The 20094-nt window shown below is 43.6% G+C and overlaps 1 protein-coding gene across 2 annotated transcripts in view; it reads left to right on the forward strand.

Moving 5' to 3' along the window:
- The window catches only part of Fbxo36 (F-box protein 36), a 70834-nt gene that overhangs the window by 31017 nt on the left and 19723 nt on the right, over positions 1–20094 (forward strand). Inside the window, exons 1-2 of one of the 2 annotated variants that reach the window (XM_041650046.1) lie at positions 18994–19042; positions 19215–19323. In XM_041650046.1, the coding sequence (XP_041505980.1) occupies positions 19022–19042; positions 19215–19323 (130 nt within the window). In that variant the 5' untranslated portion in view covers positions 18994–19021. Of the gene's footprint in view, positions 1–18993; positions 19043–19214; positions 19324–20094 lie in introns of those variants that run through there. The other variant, XM_041650045.1, reaches the window with a different exon arrangement.

A 20094-nucleotide genomic window follows, 5' to 3' on the forward strand; every position in this document is an offset into this window, starting at 1 on the left:
AAGTTCTCTTTATGAAGTTAAGCCTCTTGCTTTTTGGATAGTTGTTATTAATGTCTCCCAAAAAATTAACACAAGCTCTTTGCCATGGTTCATTATCTTCCCATAATTTCTTTAGTTCATCAGCAGTGAAAGGCACTATAATTTCTGCTGGGTCTATGTCTGCTAGTTGACGAAGTCTCAGCTTGCTTTTTATATTTAACTCAGAGACTTTTTCCACATAAGCTTTCAGTTTCTTACTTGGTTTATGTGGTAAAAAGATCCATTCCAAGATAATATCATCTCTCTGCATTAAAATTCCTGTAGGAGAAATTTTTGATGGTAGTATGACGAGAATACAATCGAGCTCTGGATTCACCCTGTCCACATGTTCCTGTTGTAATTTTTCCTCAATCATTGTCAGTTCCTTTTCTGCTTCAGCTGTTAATTCTTTGGGACTGTTTAAATCTTTATCACCATCCAAGGTTTTGTTCAAATGAATTATTAGATCAGGTGTTATCCCAATAGCTGGTCGTAGACTGGAAATGTCTCTTAACAGTCTTTGAAAGTCATTAAGAGTCCGTAGGTGATCTCTCCTAATTTGTGCCTTTTGTGTCTTAATTTTTTGCAAACCTATTTTATAACCTAAATAATTAACAGAATCTCCCTTCTGAATCTTTTCAGGAGCGATTTGCAATCCCCATTTAGGTAAAAGTATCTTTATTTCTTCAAACAGTCTGTTCAAGTTATCCATGTTTGAATCGGATAACAAAATGTCGTCCATGTAATGGTATACTATAAATTTGGGAAATTTCTTGCGAATTATTTGCAATGGTTGGTTCACAAAATATTGGCACAGGGAGGGGCTATTTAACATACCCCGGGGGAGACGGCCCAGTGGTACCTCCTCGAAGGTTGAGAATTGCCATAAGTAGGCACTATGAAGACAAATTTTTCTCTATCTTCTTTTTGTAAAGGTATAGTGAAAAAAACCAATCCTTTAAATCAATAACTATGAGAGGCCATCATTTTGGTAATAAAGAGGGCAAAGGAATTCCAGATTGCAGAGGGCCCATAGGTTGAATAACCTTGTTGTTGGCCCTGAGATCTGTTACCATTCTCCATTTACCTGATTTTTTCTTAACCACAAATACAGGAGAATTCCAAGGGCTGGTAGGTTCTTCTATATGTCCAGCATCTAATTGTTCTTGTACCAGCTGTTCTAAAGTCTGTAACTTTTCCTCAGCTAAAGGCCATTGCTTTGTCCATATTGGTTTCTCAGTCAACCATTTTAGAGGCAAGGCTGTTGGTATCTCTGAAGGGATATCAATTGCTTATTCTTGTACAGCCCAGATGGCCGGTTTTCTCCGTTTGTAATATCTTTTAATATTATTCTCAGAAATATAGGCTCTAGAAGTAGCAGGAATGTTAATTTTGGTATTCCATTGTTGTAATAGGTCACGACCCCATAAATTCATTGCAATATTGGCTACATATGGCCTTAATTTTCCTATTTGTCCCTCTGGCCCTATACATTCAATCCATCTCGTGCTCTGCCTTACTCGAGATAGGGTTCCAATTCCCAGGAGCTGAACATTTACATTCTGAAGAGGCCAATACGGATGCCAAGATTCTGGGGTAATGATACTTACATCAGCACCTGTGTCTAGCAGGCCAGTAATAAAAATGCCATTTACACACACTCTCAGCTTAGGTCTTTGATCATTTATAGAAGTTTGCCAAAACACACGTAACTCATCTTTCTGATCATTATTGCTTGTAACAGTAGGCATGTGGCTTCCTAATTGTCCTGATGAGGCACTTTCTCTGCAGAAACTGGAAATGACTGAACCCTGTTTGCCATGGGGGCCTGTGAGGCCCCCCTCTCACGTTTCCCGTCTGTATCAGGTTGCCTTGTCTATCTCTTGTAGACCTGCCTGCATTCATTTGTCCCATGTCCGCCTTTTCCACATCTTCTACATAAACCTGAAAGCTGAGTCGTCCTATTTCTGTTATTTCTAGAAGATGCATTATTATTATTTCTGAAAATCTGTTGTCTACAATTCCTTTTCATATGACCCAGTTTGCCACAATTAAAACATTTGGTATTCTGGTGTCTCCTTTTACCACTGGAAATTGCTTCTTCTACCCATGCTTCAGTGCCATAATCAAATGTATCAACATTCAGTGTATGCAAGACCCATTCTTCCAAGGGCACTGATCTGAGCTATAACGGCCCCAAAATCCTTTTGCATTCCACATTTGCATTTTCTTAAGCCAAAGACTCAATCATTGGGCTGGAGAGATGGCTCAGTGGTTAAGAGCATTGCCTGCTCTTCCAAGGGTCCTGAGTTCAATTCCCAGCAACCACATGGTGGTTCACAACCATCTGTAATAAGGTCTGGTGCCCTCTTCTGGCCTGCAGGCATACACGCAGATAGAATATTGTATACATAACAAATAAATAAATATTTAAAAAAAAGACTCAATCATTATACGTCTTGCTTCTGGGTCAGATATCCCTATTTGTACAGTCTTAGTTAATCTTTGAAAAAGTCACTAAAGTGTTCTCTCTGACCCTGTTTAACTCTGACAAATGATTCCATTCTCTGTCCTGGGTCTTGTACCCTGTCCCAAGCCCTTAAGGCTGCTGTAGTACACATGGAGAGTGTGTTTTCATCCAAATTAGCTTGTTCCTGAGGGTCGGAAAAGAGCCCTTCACCTAGAATTTTTTCGAGGGAAATGTCAATTCCCTTCACTTTTTCCTGCTGTTCTAAAAGTCTAGCCTCTTGCCTGAATAAGCATTTCCATTTCAATTGCGGTCCACTCTCAAGTACCGCAGAGCTCAGCTAGAGCCAGTCCGAGGGGGTTGCTCTGCTTGTCGTGGCCCAAGATCTTAGCATCTCTTTAACAAAAGAGGCTTGCATCCCAAAAGTCATGACAGCCTGTTTTATTTCCTTGAGATCATTCATACGCACAGGCTCCCATGTATCCTCCTTGATGACCCTAGGGTTTTTGGAACCAATTACCTTCTCTGTTGTTATTACTGGAAAGGCAGGTAGAGCTGTAGGTAGAGCTTTGTAGGAATTGTTCCGGAGAGATTTACCCACAGATGTAGTTAAAATTTGCCTTTCTACCCTTTGCTCTTCTTCATCAGAATTTAGAAATTCCTCAATCTTTTCAATTCTATTCACCATTGCCTTCTGCAATGTCTGAATCTCCTGTCCAGAATTATGTTCCAAAGCCTTCATTGAGGATTCTAAAGTATGAAGTTTGTCCATTAGAGATAACATCTCATCTTTGGACATAATTTTTATGGCATAAACCGTGCCTTCTTGTATTGACAATCTTTCCACCAATCTGTCATAAGCTTTAGACAAAATCCGATTGTCACATTCAGCAGTTTTGATTCTCTCAGTTAATGTTTCAGTTCCTGCAGAAAGGGACTGAAGCTTACGATCCAAATCAACTATTCCCTCTTCCATAGTAATGAATTTCTTCTTAACATCAGCCTGTACCTTTTTAAAATTTTGCTCAGTTGATTGAGTCATGTTAAACAAAGATCTGTTCTCTTCCTGGAGAACTTCAAACTGATTCTTGAGAAGATTGTTGTCATTCTCAATTGTTTTTAAGAGTTCAACCTCTGCCTTAAGAATCCTGGATTCATCTCGTAAAGACTTTATCATATATCTATTATCAAACCATTTAGTGCCAAGGAAAACTACGAATCCCAGAAGGATCCATAGATGTGGGGTGATAAGCACCTCTTGTAAAATCTCCCACATGGTACAATTAAAAAAAACTGTTAAATTCTTGAATGGTAACGTGTTCAGACATTTTATTTATAAAAGAAAATTTTTTTACCTGCAATGACCAGTTCCTGCCAGTGGTGGTCTCTGTGGTTTTGGAGCCTGTCCTGGAACTAGCTCTTGTAGACCAGGCTGGCCTCGAAATCCCAGAGATCCGCCTGTCTCTGCCTCCCGGGTGCTGGGATTAACGGCGTGCGCCACCACCACCCAGCTAAGTCACTTTGTATCAGACCAAATCTTCCCCTGTGGTGGCTTTTGTTGCAAAACCGCAGGTACTTGAGCTTCTGCTAATTCAGGTAGCTGTGTTCTGCTGCAAACTTAGCCAAGGCAGGCATGGAGGGGTTAATTGCTCTGGCGAGCAGGCGGGGCAGAATGGGCTTGTGTGGCCGAGTGTATCTAGGACTCGGCACTGGGGCCCGAGTCCCGAACTAAAAAATGGCACCCGGGCAGGGGCAAAATAGCCCGACGTTGGACACCAAAATGTAATGGCGTAAATGAATGTAGACAGATTATATATATATATATATATATATATATATATATATATATATATATATCTTTAATGGGGAAATAGACTTACAGAACCACCATTCCCGCAGAGACCAGGAAAGCAGAAGCAAGTGCTGCGAGCATGCTCGCCAGATTTATATGTAAACATTAGCCCAAGGCGAACACGCCCCCTAAGGGGCGGGACTTATCTCTACAGAGTATGAGTGTTTATGGATCAGTGAGTACAAAGACTAGCAACTGTAGCTCCTCCTCCTGGATGTTACAGCCTGAGACTACAGCCTACAGAGACCTCCTACTGAGACTAGCTAATCCCCCACAACCCCCAGCCCCCATGTTGTACATAATAAAAGCGCTGAGGTTCCCAATTAAGGCAGCAGCAGGAACAGAAAGCAACCCCATCCCAGCTTTCTTATGTCTGTTTTACCTTCATTTCTTCACCTTCCCTAGCAGGGTTCCTGGACCTAAAGTGAGCAAGATACAGCATACATACATGCAGACAAATATTCAGACAGACTCATACAATTAAAATAAATTAATCTTTTTTAAAAAAAATTACTTGTTTCTGCCAGGCAGTGACAGCGCACACTTTTAATCCCAGCACTTGGGAGGCAGAGGTAGGCGGATCTCTGTGAGTCTGCGGCCAGCCTGGTCTACAGAGCTTAGTTCCAGGACAGGCAGAACTATAGGGGAACAGAGCTAGGCAGGGAAAACTAAAACTAAACTAAACTGAATGCTGGGAGAAGGAAGGTAGAGTTTAGAGAGAAGTCATGGAGCGGCTGCCAGAGACAGATGTGCTGAAACTTTGATAGTAGATCACGACCTCTTGGCGATGCACAGATTAATGGAGATGGGTTAAATTAAGATGTAAGAGTTAGCCGGGCCGTGGTGGCGCATGCCTTTAATCCCAGCACTTGGGAGGCAGAGGCAGGCGGATCGCTGGGAGTTCGAGACCAGCCTGGTCTACAAGAGCTAGTTCCAGGACAGGCTCCAAAACCACAGAGAAACCCTGTCTCGAAAAACCAAAAAAAAAAAAAAGATGTAAGAGTTAGCCAATAAGAAGCTAGAGCAAATGGGCCAAGCAGTGATTTAAATAATACAGTTTCTGTGTGACTATTTCAGGGATGAGCAGCCAGGAACCAACAAGCGGCCTCCTCCAACAGCCTAGACCTGGATAATCACACAGAAACTATATTAATTACAACACTGTTTGACTAACAGCTCAGGCATATTTCTAGCTAGCTCTTATATCTTAAATTAACCCATTTCTATTATTTTGTATTTTACCATAAGGCTCATGGTTTGTACCTCTTGCTTCTTGGGCAGCTAGATGGCATCTACCTCCTTCCACAGCTATATGGTGTGTCCCTGGCTTTGCCTACTCTCTCTCTCTCTCTCTCTCTCTCTCTCTATATATATATATATATATATATATATATATATATATATTGCGCTGCCATAGGCCAAGCAGCTTTATTCATTAGTCAATAAAAACAACACGCCAGGCAGTGGTGGCGCACGCCTTTAATCGCAGCACTCAGGAGGCAGAAGCAGGTGGATCTCTGTGAGTTCAAGGCCACCCTGGTCTACTACAAGAGCTAGTTCCAGGACAGACTCCAAAGCTACAGAGAAACCCTGCCTCAATAAATAAATAAGTAAAATAAAAGCAACACATATACGGAAGGACATCCCACATCAGTGTTAGACCTGCCACTGGAGACAGGCACACAGCTCCTCACCACATCCATAATTGCCTGAGTTCTTAGAAGCCTCCAGTTAAGCAAGCCTGGGATTTGTGGCGTCTATAACAGAATTAATTTCAGAGTGAACCTGAAATGAAGCAACATTGAATTTATGGAGGAGGGAGGGGACCAAGACCAAGGGAGTGGGCAGGACATGTGTGAGCCTTTCTAAGGGAGGCCTTTAAGTGTTTTTACAATGGAGATATATATTCTTTGGCTTTCTGAATTATACCTCTAAAGCTTGCTAAGGACTCCTTCTCTCTAGCATTGTCTAAAGAATGTAATTTATAACAAAGTTAAAAGCTGAAGAAATTTTCTTAGTAAACAGGGCTGTAAAGAGGATTTATGAGGGGTGCTATTTAGGTTTAGGGGAAAGAGGAGAGTGCTAGAACCCTACGGTTATGTATCATTTTAGCCGAAGTAAATGCAGCCTAATTATCATCTGTGACTCCTTGATTGAGGTGTCTCTAGAAACAGCACCATCTGATGCATTATGAGAGGAATGTATTTATTACCTTTGAGGGTGACTTTTGGGAAACCTAGATTGTCTCTGTGGCCTTGGGGCCCTCTCAGTGGAGTCTGAAGACTCGGGCCTTTCTCTGCAGTAAAGACTGACCAGCTTTCCTGGCCCAGACTTTTCTCCCCATATTGCTGCAATTCTCCCATGGTTTTATCCTACTGCAGATACAATTAGAATCATTTGCTGGGCATGGTGTTAATCCCAGCACTCAAGGATCTGAGACGAGAAAACCTGAGTTCAAGACCAATCTGCTCTTCATTCACATCTATGTCCTGACCAGTGGGGGCTACAGTACATAGTGAAAGTCTGTTGAAAATGGTATTATTAAAGGTGTGTGCCTCCCCACCTGCCTAAGAATTTTCTTAAGTGCCTCTGCGCTTGCCTGATTGTCTGTTTACCACATGTCTGTGGTGCCTGCAGAAGCCAGAAGAGGATCTTGGCTCCCTCAGAACTGGAGTTACAGGGTGTGTGAGCAGCCTAATCTAACATAAGAGCAGCAGATGCTTTCAAACTCTGAGCAGTTTCTCCTGCCTGATTTAAAAAAAAAAAAAAAAAAAAGATTGATACTTGGTTACTGTTTCGATTTGGGTTAAGAGAGAAAGCCATACAGTAAAAACTGGGATGGATTCGTGGCCTGATTAGTTAGTGAGTGGCACAGGACAGGAATTCTCTCTATTCCGCATAGAGGGTGAGGCCTTCTCAGATGTTAGGAAGAACACAGGTAACCACAACAGCCCCTGCCAAACTGTGCCTGTGCAGTAACCAGCTTTTACTTGAAACCCACACTGCCTGAGCCAGGAAAAACAGAACAATAGAAAAGCCCAAGTTCCTGATGACAGCCTTCACCTACAGATGCTTCCGGGGTGAGGCTCCACGTCAGCGTGGAGGGGCTACAAACGCATTCTCATAGATCATATGAAAATAAAATAGAAGCCGGGCGGTGGTGGCGCACGCCTTTAATCCCAGCACTCGGGAGGCAGAGGCAGGCGGATCTCTGGGAGTTCGAGGCCAGCCTGGTCTACAAGAGCTAGTTCCAGGACGGGCACCAAAGCTACAGAGAAACCCTGTCTTGAAAAAAAAAACCAAAAAATAATAATAATAAAATAAAATAGAAAAAAGCGTTGTCTATGGAGTTCAGAGAACAACTTTTATAAGAGGGTTCTCCCTTTCCACCATGGGTTCTGGAATCAGAGAGTGCTGGTTCCCTCACTAGCTTTTTCCCACTGAGCCACTGTGCCATACGTCCTAAACAAGGTTTCGTGTCCTTTTTTTTTTTTTTATTTGAAACTGGGTTTCACGTATCCCAGGCTAGCCTTGAACTCACTATGTAACTGAAGGTACTTCCGGTCTTCCTGCCTATGCCACGCCAGTGCTGGAATGGAAGAGGTATGTGCTGCCATACCTTATTTGAGACAGGGTCTTGCTGTGTAGTCCTGGAACTTCCAGACTTTTTATATGAAGCTAGATGGGAAATATCTTGAGTTTGTGGATCACATACAGTTTGTGTTATATATTCTCCTTTGTTTTGTTGTCACAGTTTTCCTCTCTGCCCCACTCCCCTGAAAGATTTCTCTGTGTAGCCCAGGCCTCAAACTCACAGGGATCCGCCTGCCTCTGCCTCCTGAATGCTGGGATTAAACGGCTTTATCACCACCACCCAGTTTCAGTTTTCCCCAGTTTAAATCTTTAGAAACCTGGGGCTGGGGGATGGTTCATTGGAGAAAGTGTTTGCCAAACAAGCATAAAGATCTGAGTTCAAATCCCCAGGAACAAAATAAAGGGACACAGTAACATATATCTGTAATCCCAGTGCCTTTTGTTTTGTTGTGTTTTGTTTGTTTATTTATCTTTTCTTTTTGTTTTTGGTTTTTTGAGACAGGATTTCCCTGTGTAATCCTGAATGACCTGCACCTGGAATTCTCTTTGTAGCCCAGACTGGCCTCGAATTCACAGAGATCCCCCTTCCTGTGCCTCCCAATCTCTGGGATTAAAGGCATGTGCCACCACCTGGATAATCCCAACACTCTAAAGTGAGATGCAAGGGAATCCTTGGAAGTTTGCAGGCAAACATCTAAAAGCATCAACAACCTCTTCTTTGGTGATGGGGGATGTATATTAAATATACATATATGTTCTATTGGCTGGAGTTTTCCAATCCCTCCAAAACCCATAGAAGGGGACTAGAAGGAAAGAACTGTTGATTTCTAGTTTAAATATTAGGGTAGCACATCCAGGTAGACGTATTCATAAGCCAAGAGATCTGGGCTGGAGATAGGAATTGTGAGTCATAGGCACACAGGGGCCAAGGAAGGAGCCTGGGGGCAGCTAGCAAAATGCAGAAAGATGGGGGAAGAGTCACAACTAGAACTCAGGGAGCCTTATCCCTCTCCATGACCAGAGTGAGGGTCAAAGTCCGAGCAGGTTGGCTGAGAATGTGAGAAGAAAGCCAGTTTGGGTGTAGTGACTTAAAAGCTGTGAGCGATTTCTGCGCAGAACTCTCCAAGACGAGCAAACCAGCCTGAGCTTGAAAAAGAGCTCCTGACCCCTGCCTATCAGTCCAGGACTGCGAGGAGCCAAATGTTCCCAGCAGGAGCAGAGCAGGCAAACACAAGCCCTGGTATGCAGGCAAAATAATATCTGAGGTGGGACCCAGGCAGGGTGAACCAGAAGGGACTGGGAAATCTTTGCCTCAGGCAAAGAGTTAATTTTTCTTCTGTGCTGGGGACGGGACCCAGGACCACTCCTGTGCTAGCCAAGCACTCTGTCACTAGGCACGCTAGGCTACACTGGGCTACCTAAGGATTCTTTTAGCAGCTAGGAGCATAGGCTGAGAATGGGGCAGCCACCTTTGTAGGTAGATATGATTGTGTAATCCTGTAAACTCAGCACTTGGGGAGGTTGAGACAGGAGGATTGACAGCCTGGGCTAGAGAGTGGATTAGAGAGGAATTTAGGAGTGGCATGGGTTCTTTTGTTGTTTGTTTGTGTTTGTTTGTTTTGAGATGGGGTTTCTCTTGTGTAACAGCCCAAGCTGCCCTGGAACTAGCTCTGTAGACCAGGCTGGCTTTGAACTCACAGAGATCCGCCTGCCTCTGCCTCCCGAATGCTGGGATTAAAGGTGTGTGCCACCACCGCCTGGCATAGCCTCGGTTCTTTCTAACTGGCTGGCTGAAGGATTTCTGTTGCCCCTGAAGACTGGGATTACACTATCACTGAAACAAAGAACTCTAAATGCTGAGGGTGTAGCTTAATTGCTAGAGTGCATGCCTAGCATGCACAAAGACCTGGGTTTGATCCCTGGCATGGTAAAACAACATGGTGGCACACACTCACTACACACTTATAATCCAGCACTGGGGAGGCAGAGGTTCAGGAGTTCAAGGCCAGCCTTCACCACGCAGTGAGATACTGAGTTCAAGACCTACCTAGGATACAAGAGACCATGTCTAACTCTTTTGTCCCTACCCTCCAGAAAGAAACCAAGCAATACATTCTTTAGGGAATTTTATTTATCTAATTATTTATTTTTTTATTTGAAAGAGACATTCATTATAAGGCCCTAATTGGCTTGGCCTCTAATACATAGAGATCTGCCTGTGTCTGCCTCCCAAGTGTTGTGATTAAAGTGGTGTGTCACCATGCAAGGCAGGACAGGGGCACTTAATCATTTTGTGCTCTGGCTTGTATCCCTGGAACCCAAAACTGTATGGCACTGATTAAAACTCACTAATTTGGTTTTTCATTTTTGTCTCTTTGGGGCAGGGTCTTGTGTTGTGGAATATTATTTTTACTAGGCAAAGATGTACTGCATTTATTTATGCTGTGGAATATTACTTTAACTATGTGAAGATGTGTTACATTTGTTTATGCCGCATTTTTTTTGCTGTTTCACTTTGTCTGCTGAAGGCACCTGATTCATCTAATAAAAAGCTGAATAGTCAGTAGCTAGGTAGGAGACGGATAGGTGGGGCTGGCGGGCATTGAGAATAAGTAGAAGAAATCTAGGTTTGATAGAGAAGAAAGACGAAAGAATGAAGGCGAAAGAGAGGGACGTGCTTGGGATCAGAAACTAGACCACCACCAGACAGACGCTGGAGGAAGCAGGAAAGTAAGGCAAACAGAAGAAAGATAAAAAGCCCTGAGGCAAAAGGTAGATAAAGAAACAGAGTTAAAGGAGCTGGCCAGAACTGTGCCTAAGCAAGGTTGAACATTCTTAACTAATAAGTCTCCATGTCACGATCTGGAGCTGGTTGGTAGCCCAGAAAAATAAAGCCTGCTATAGTCTTGCCTTGTAGCTAAGGCTGTCCTGGAACTTATGATGATCCAGTTTTAGCCTCTGGAGTGTTGGAAATACAGGCATGCTCCAATACTCCCTCCTAACCTCTGAATTATCATACATACTTTCTGTGGTTCTGGAAATTCAGCCCAGGGTTTAACTCATGCTAGGCAAGTACTTGCCCACTGGGCTAACCTCTACTCCTGCTTTGAATTTTTTTTTTTAACTTTAAGTTATCCAGGCTGGTCTTGAATTTAGAATCTGACTGCCTCAGCCTCCTTAGTAACTATAATCATCTTCTACCAGTGATACCAGATCTGGTCAATGAACTACTGGTTTTCCATTAAATTACTGAAGAGATCATTGTTTATATAACCAGTAAGCAAGTGTCTGTGAAGATGTGTGGAGCCAGATGTATAGTACAATGGTCCAATACTGTCGAGAATAAGAGGGATTCAAGATAATGTCTTTCAGGTTACACTGAAAACCCCAGCCGAGAAATATACTGGGCAGTAGCCAACCGGGGGAAATTTTATATCTACTGGCCTCAGGAGAAATGAATTCTTTCATGCAGTTTCAGAGCTGCCAAGAGCAGAGGGACCAAGAACTTGCACTAAAATATAGTCTGAAAACCCCAGGGAGGGCTGAATGAGTTGACGTTAGTTAGAGAACTGAGTCCTCAGGCAAAGCCTCCATCATCAGATCATCAGATCCCCAGTGCAGGCTTGCTGGAGATGGCCTCAGAAAAGGAGGAGATGGGGAAGATCATGGGAGCTCACCTGGGATTCCAGCTAGTCCTTCCAGCGATTTGTGTGCAATCCTGCACTAATTGCACAAGGCCTGGGGGAGAGGCTCTCTTGGGAGCCTCTTGCATATAGGCTGGGCAAGGTTAACAGAAGGAGACCCATTACAGGGAAGAGGGAAGCCACCACTCTGTGGTGTAGACTTTCCATCTTTGAGGTCACCCGTACTACTGGGAGCAGTTCCTCACTCGTGTCCTATAAGGAAGTCCAATAAACTCATTAGTTGCCCAGGATGAATTTTGTTAAAATCTTGCTGCTGCTGAAAGTTTGAAAATCAAGCAAAGCCAGAGTTCACTCGAAGGGGACAATTTTATCAGAGTTTAAAAGCAAATCCCCAAGGATGGCAGTCTGTGTATTTCAGCTGCTGCCCAGAGAAGGAGACCAGAGAAGACAAGGGGGTTGGGGGAATGGGAAAGCCTTCACCACGTGACCGCACACGGAGGGGAGGGGAGCTTTAAGAAAGAGTACCAAGGCCCAGAAAGTACCAGGGAAAAACACCCAGAGGCTTTGGCCAGCATCAACGAGAAAAAAGAGCTAGGCCGTAGGCCCAGCACGCTGATGGTAGAGGCAGGAGGATCTCTTTGAGTTCAAGGCCAGCCTAGTCTACCAAATGAGTTCCAGAACAACCAAAGTTAGAGAAACCCTGTCTCGAAAACAAAAGCAAAAAAGAGAACTTCTTTGTGAGCCCAGATTCAAAAGCTGAACAAATACAGTCTGACCTTACTGAAGGAGGAGGGTCTATATGTTACTTTCATTGGTTAATAAAGAAACTGCCTTGGTAGGTGGAGTAGACAGAACAGAATGCTGGGAGAAAGAAGCAGATTCAAGCAGTAGCCATAGCTCTCCTCTCCAAGATGTATGCAGGTTAAGAATATTCCCGGTAAGACACCACTTCCTGGTGCTACACTCATTAGAAATGGGTTAATCAAGATGTGAGAGTTAGCCAGTAAGAGGCTAGAGCTAATGGGCCAAACAGTGTTTAAAAGAACACAGTTTCCGTGTAATTATTTCGGGTAAAGCTAGCCAGGTGGCGGGACGCAGCCCACTGCTCCCAACTACACCTTACTGTGCCTTGTGAGGGCTGCAATAAGCAGGGTTAGAATTCTGGGAAAGAAAAGTGCATTATCTCAAGAGGCTGCCTATCTCTTTAGCGTGGCTTACAGTGAGCCTTTTCCCTATGGGTGGTCCCTCAGACACGCCCTACTCTATTAACTCTTAAGGTATGTCTCCATGTAGAGGTTGATTCCCTTCTTTACTCTATCATTCCCCTGCCTAAGGGTCGTTTAGGAGACATAATGAAGTTGAGTAGCTATAACCCATTTCCACAGTGAAAATCAACAGGTTTGGTTTTAAAGCCATTCACAGAGGGAATCTAAGTCCCCACCTCAAAGCTACACCCGGAGAAACCAGAACTCCCTTCTGGGATTCCTGGACAAGACAATCAAGGATGTTTCTGGAACTGTGTGTAGCCTTTGAGGTACCTGTCCAAGGTAGCTTTTTTTTCTTTTCTTTTTTTTTTTTTTTTTTTTTTTGGTTTTTCGAGACAGGGTTTCTCTGTAGCTTTGGACCTGTCCTGGAACTCCCTTTGTAGACCAGGCTGGCCTCGAACTCACAGAGATCCGCCTGCTTCTGACTCCCGAGTGCTGGGATTAAAGGCGTGTACCACCACCGCCCGGCCCTAAGTAGCTTTTCTACTTGCTGTTCCAATCAACTGGGACCTTAGAAGGAGGGGGTAGCCATTGCTCAAACCCCCAAAGGAAATTTCAAAGCATTCAGTAGAGGGAGGAGGAATGTGAGCAGGTGAGGTGACAGCAGGGACTAGGAACAAGGAATGTTCCAGAATACAGGATTTACCAATGTTTACACAGTTCCAATTTAGCCCGAACAGAAAGCCCAGGGAATTTTTGGTCAGCGGAACCTGAGACTGGAACCTTATTGATATTGAAAAAAGGCATGGACAAATCTGACTTTGTAGACACGGATGTAACCTGGGAGTGAATCATTTGTTGTCTTGAGTTTTGTTTTTTTTATTTTAGACAGGGTCACTTTGTAGCTTTAGCTCACGTGGGACTCACAGAGACCCACCTGCCTTTTGCTGGGATTAAAGGTGTGTGCCACCACCTCAGCTATAAATTATTTCAATGCTGTGCCTAATGAGAAAGAGTGTGTGTGTATGCATTCCTTCATTTTAAATTGTATATTTAAATTTTTGGGGGGTTTCTCTCATAATGGGACTGCTGGTCAGATAAAAAACACTTAGCAGTTCTTGTTATGCTGTAGTGAGGACTGAACCCACAACCTTGTACTTGCTAGGCAAGCAACCTTCCACCAAGCTACATCTCCAATTCCTTTCTATATTTTTCTTTTTGAGATGGTCTCACTAAGATGTCTAGTCACATCATGAAATTGCAATATAAATTAAAAAAATAAGGACATGGCAGCTCCTAGCTCTGGTGGAGGAGAAGGTTTAATGTAGATGATATGAGGGAGAACTGACCCAGGCCATGAGAGGAGAGGGGGAGGGAGAGAGAGGGGGGAGGCAGGAGCAAAGAGAATCCATGAGACCAAAAGGCAAAGAGAGGAACCACAAACCAAAAGAGATCAAGGAGCAGAAGCAAAGCCAGCCAAGGCCAAGAGGGCAAGAGGCCAAGAGACCTCGGAGCCAAAATGGCTGCGGTTGTATAGGGATCTGAGAAGTGGGGGAAGGGAAGCTCTGGGGCTGGAGAGGTTCAGAGTGGGGGGGCTGGAGTGAGACGTGTTGAGGCGCCAGGACTCAGCAACAGGCCTCGGTGATGCCGAAAGAGACTGGCTACCTGCTGCAGTATTGATCTCTTAAATAAGCACCTCGGGTCCCATTTGCCAGAGATAAGGAAAATTACTCCTTTTATCAAGTAGGGACTATCTAAGTCCCTGAGGGAATGCTGGCTTTTGTCAAAATGCTGGACCCTGGGAAAAGGAATTTCTTGTGATCTAACACAGTCTGTCCTCCTTCAGTTCCATAGGGGCCTGGATTTTACACATGGTCTGCCAGGCCCAGGTATCATTTAGGTTTCCCTTCAGACTCGCCCTTTCCCGCCAATATCTGCTCTGGTCTCTCAAGCCTGCTGTAGTGATGCCTCAGGGGAGTTTCTTCACCCAAACTGTGGGTAAAGGATCGGGTCTTCAGAATATCTACCACAGACAATAGATTGGCCCCGAAGCTCCTGGGAGCCTCTCTAGGCTCTGGACCATCAAACTTGGAGAAGATGCTGCTGAGAGAAAGGGAGCTTTTCTCCTAGGTCCTGGGGGAGAAGTTCTCTGGGATTCCTTTTCAGCTAGTTTGTGAGGGAAGCTAAGTCAATAACCTCTTCAGGAGACCCACAGTCTAAGAGCCCAGTGGACTTTGTCTTGTTCCTGGAATTGGGGTCAGAGCCAAAGCTGGACATTAACTAAGTTAACCAGTTGTAGTGAAAAGCAAACACTGGAGAAAAAAAAAACAAAACCCAGTGGCACTTCCTCACCCCCATGCCCCTAGTTTGTCTTCAAGGTTCTAAAAGAGTTTTAGGTTTAAGCAGAAGGCAGAGGTGTGCACAACCATGTCAGTTCCAGCGTCTCCTACGAGGTCTCCTGACATCATTCCCCCCTTTGACAGGTTTCTTCTTTGGCTGTCACCAGGCCTTAGCCAATTCCTCCTTCCACCAAGAGATTGCTGGCTATTTCCAGTTTCTCAAGATCCATTGTTTCGACAGGTGCTGGTGGCCATACCTTTAATTCCAGCACTGGGGTGGTAGAGGCAGGTGGATCTCTATGACAGCTAGGATCTCTACACAGTAAAAGCCTGTCTCAGAAAAATTAAAAAAAAAAAGTCTTTGTGTGTGTATGTGTGTGTGGTGACTGGAGAGTTGGCTCATCAGTTAAGAGCACTTGCTATCAGAGGAATCGAGTTGAGTTCCCAGCACCCATTTCAGTCCCTTCTCAACAATCTGTAGATCCAACTCTCTCCTCTGGCTTCCACAGGAACTGGCAAGTGAGTATGCCTTCCCATATACAGATATAATTACTAATCAATTTTAAAACTTAAGAAGAAAAACAGCTTCCTGCCATGAGAGTTGTACCACTACCACATAGTGTGTGTGGTCAAAGGATAACTAGATGCCTTTACTTACTGAGCCATCTTTAGTCCGGCTGGCTTTCACCACCCCCAGAGAGAAAAGGGAATATTATTAATTAATCATGACACTTGAGTGATGGCCAAGAGTTTTAACAGACTTCCATACTAAAATAAAAGTGGCTGAAGTGATGGAGTCTTCGAATTATTTTGTTTGTTTGTCTTTTGTTTTCCAAGACAGGTTTTCTCTGTGTAACAGCACTGCATGTCCTGGAACTCACTTTGTAGACCAGGCTGGTTTCAAACTCACAGAGATCTGTCTACCTCTGTCTCACAAGTGCTAAAACTTTGTTTTTTTAAAAATAAGTAAATAAATAAATATACTGGCAGGGCAGGACATAATGCCTCACATCTATAATCCAACATTCTGGAGGCAAAGGCAGATGAATCTTTCTGAATTCTAGGCCAGCCTGGTCTACAAAAGGAGAGTTTCAGGTCATCCAGGGCTACACATTGGGCTTCTGTCTTTAAAAAAAATACATACAATTAGACCCATTTATAATTTTTAAAAATTATTTATTCTTATTTTATGTGCATTGATGTTTGGCTTGCATGTATGTCTGTGTGAGAGTGTCAGATCTTAGGGTTACAGACAGGTGTGAGATGCTGTGTGGGTGTCTGGAGCTGAACCCAGGTCCTCTGGAAGAGCAGTCAGTGCTCTTAACCGCTGAACCATCTCTCCAGCCCCCATCTATATTTTTTTTTTAATTTAAGATTTAAGCTGGGCATGGTGGCACATGCCTTTAATCCCAGCACTTGGGAGGCAAAGGCAAGCAGATCTCTGTAAATTCGAGGTCAGCCTCGAGCAAGTTCCAGGGCGGCTAAGACTACACTGAGAAACCCTGTCTCAAAAAACCAGACCAGCCAGGCGGTGGTGGCGCACGCCTGTAATCCCAGCACTCGGGAGGCAGAGGCAGGCGGATCTCTGTGAGTTCGAGACCAGCCTGGTCTACAGAGCTAGTTCCAGGACAGGCTCCAAACCACAGAGAAACCTTGTCTCGAAAAAAACCAAAAAAAAAAAAAAACAAAAAAAACAAAAAAAAAACAAAAAACAAACAAACAATAAAACCAACCCAAAACATTCATTCATTCATTCATTGCGTGTGTGTGTTTTGTGTGAATGTATGCCGTGTATGTTCGGGTGCCTGAGGCCAGAAGAGGGCATAGGGTCTCCTGGGAGATCCTGGATCTTCAAGAGTTACAGGCAACCATTAGCCTCCCCTGTGGATTCTGGGTGTAGGGCCATATTATATAGGCCCATATTCCTACATTGTATGGCAGCCAGACTTTCAGGCCACAGTTTGCACCTGCCACATAGAAGGTGGTCACCCAGCCTTTGAGACAAACTGAAGCCATCCTAAACAAAGGGTCAGGATCTGCTAATGTCGCTCTGCTCCTTCTTTGTAATTGGGGAGAAGCTGCCTGGGAAAGAGGTGCTAATTCTAAGTGACAGAGCAGACATAGTTGTGGGTGTGACCTAAAGCACGGGCTACCTAGGAAACAGAATGCTAATGAATTTCCCCCTCAGTTTACATTTTTGTATAAAAGCTGTTTGGAGAATAAACGCGGGTGATTTTCAGGATGTGAACTCAGGATTTCATGAGGGATCCCTGAAAACTTCTTCCTGATAAAGTCATGTGAGTTGTGTCTTTATTCCCACGTCTCCCTTCTGGTCAGAGATATAATTTATGGTACAGGACACTGGGAAGGATATTCAGGTCCTCTGGAAGAGAAGAAAGCACTCCTCAGCTCCAAGCTCTCTCCAGCTCTTCCGGGTAATATTTAACTAAGCAGGTTTAAGCAACTTTGAGAACTCCTTGGTAAAATGTTAGGCTCTGAGGTGTTTGGGGGTTTGTGTGTGTGTGTTTTATTTTGTATAAGTTAGAGACAGTGTTTAACTCTGTAGCCCAAGCAGGGATTCCTCCTGCCTTAGCCTCTCAAGTGCAGGGATAAACCACCATTCCAACAGCATTTGAAAACTTGAGGCTTCTTTCTCTTGGAAAAGTTTTTTGTTTTTTTGTTTTTTTTGTCTGCCAATTCTCTACCTCTTTGGCTATCCCAGTACGTCTATACATTTATTTTAATGTATGAATTGACAAGAATTTGGCACTTTGAAAAAAACAAAACAAAACAGACAAATATTTATTGGCATTGCATTTGCATTAATTTGGGAAGGAATGATTTTCTTTTAATCAAACTGTAACTCTAGTTCCAGGAATTGAACTCCTTGTTCTTGCCTCTGCAGGCCTCGAACATGCAAGTTGTGCACAGACATACAGGCAGGCAAGGCACTCATACACATAAATTTAAAAGTAATAAAAGCAAAAAAAAATAAAATCTTTAAAAGGTAATGAGGCACATAGTCTGTAGTCCTTTAAATATCCTGGTACTACACAGCGCATCATCAACTTACAGAACTTATTGCCAGGCATCCCTTCAGCACTAAAATGACAACCAGATGGGGTTTCTGTCAAGCACAAACCTATAGAGATGAAGAGAATTAAAAGAAACAAAAAGATCACGTTTTTTGGTTGGTTGGTTGGTTGGTTGGTTGTTTTTTTCAAGCCAGAAAGTAGTTCATAGTGGAGCTTAGTCTGGAAACCCTGACAAAAGTTCAGTTTAGAGCTGGGGAGAGCCAGAGGCCAGTGGAGGTGGGGAGGTGCAGAAGGAATTGATTGTGATGGCAGTACTATGTAGTCCCGGGTGTTTTGCCTGCGTGTACGGCTGTGCACCATGTGCACACAGTGTCCAAGGAGGCCAGAAGAGGGAGTTGGGTTCCTCTAGGACTGGGTTACAGATGGTTGTTAACAGCTGCATGAATGTTGGGAATGGCAGCTCTTGGCCACCGATCTATCTTTCCAGCCTCGGTGACCTGGCAGACCTGGTAGAACCTTTTTTTTCTCCCCTCGAGACAGGGCTTCTTTGTGTGACTTTGGCTGTTCTGGAACTCCCTCTGTAGACCAGGCTGGCCTCAAACTCACAGAGACCCACCTGCCTGTTTCCAGTGTGTTGGAATTAAAGGCGTGCACTGCCTGGCTTCCGACCTAATAGATTTTAAAATCCCTTACAACACTGATTTTGTAACACTAATCTCTAAGGAAAATGTTCACTGATGCCCAGATATTACTTCACAGTGTAAAGTTATTGCTGATATTGGGAGCATAGTCCAACAGCCACCTTTCAACACCCTAAATTTAAGGTAGGCATAGTAGACCATGCCTGCCAGCACTTGGTAGACAGAGATGGAGAATCAAGCATTCAAGGTTAGTCTTGGTTACTTAGTGAGTTCTAGGTTGGTCTGGGCTACATGAGACCTTGTCTCAAATAAAATAAAATTAAAATAAATACACAAACAACAAACAAAAACCCTAAACTTAACATAGCTGACAGGGTTAGAGTCATTTTTAACTGCTACCAACTCCTGTTTAATCACAGATGATCTTTAGATGGTGGAAGATTTCTCTGAGAAGCGAGTTTCGGACAGCAAAACCTGGAGAGATAAAGGAAACCCATGAAGACTTCCTAGACAACTCTAATCTTCAAGGTGAGGCAATCACACCCCAGCATATGCGGCAGCGATAGATCACAGGCTTCATACTTATGTAATTATGTTCTTAGAAATAATAGGCTGTGGAGAGATGGCTCAGTGGTTAAAAGCATTGCCTGCTCTTCCAAAGATCCTGAGTTCAATTCCCGGCAACCACATGATGGCTCATAACCATCTATAATGAGGTCTGGTGCCCTCTTCTGGCCTGCAGATATACACACAGTACAGAATATTGTACACATAATAAATAAATATTAAAAAAAAAAGAAAAAAGAAAGAAATAATAGGCTGTGCTGGTGCAAGCCTTTGATCCCAGCACTTTGGAGGCAGAGGCAGGTGGATATCTGAGTTTGAGGCTGGCTAACCTGGTCTACAGAGAGAGTTCCAGGACAGAGAAAACTATTACACAGAGAAACCCTGTCTTGAAATACCAAACCAAAACAAAACAAAACCAAAAAAAAAAAAAAGAAAAGAAAAAGAAAGAAAGAAAGGCGATGGCATAGTGGTTAAGCCTATACTGTGCTCTTGCAGAGAACAGGAATTCAATTACCAGCGCCTGTGGGAGGAGGGGTTTATAACTCCAGCTCCTGGAATCTAGTGACCTCTTCTGGCCTCTGTGAGCAACTGTACAATCCACACCCACATTAAAAAAAAAAAAAAAAAGGTTTGTTTGTTTGCTTGATTTTTGTTTTTTCTAGATAGGGTTTCTTGTAGTCTTGGTTGTCCTGGTCCTGGAACTCACTCTGTTGTAGACCAGGCTGGCCTTTA

This window comes from Microtus oregoni, unplaced genomic scaffold (assembly GCF_018167655.1).
Source record: "Microtus oregoni isolate MIOR12 unplaced genomic scaffold, Mior012 000004F_ref0000308, whole genome shotgun sequence".
In the NCBI taxonomy this organism is placed as follows: domain Eukaryota; kingdom Metazoa; phylum Chordata; class Mammalia; order Rodentia; family Cricetidae; genus Microtus; species Microtus oregoni.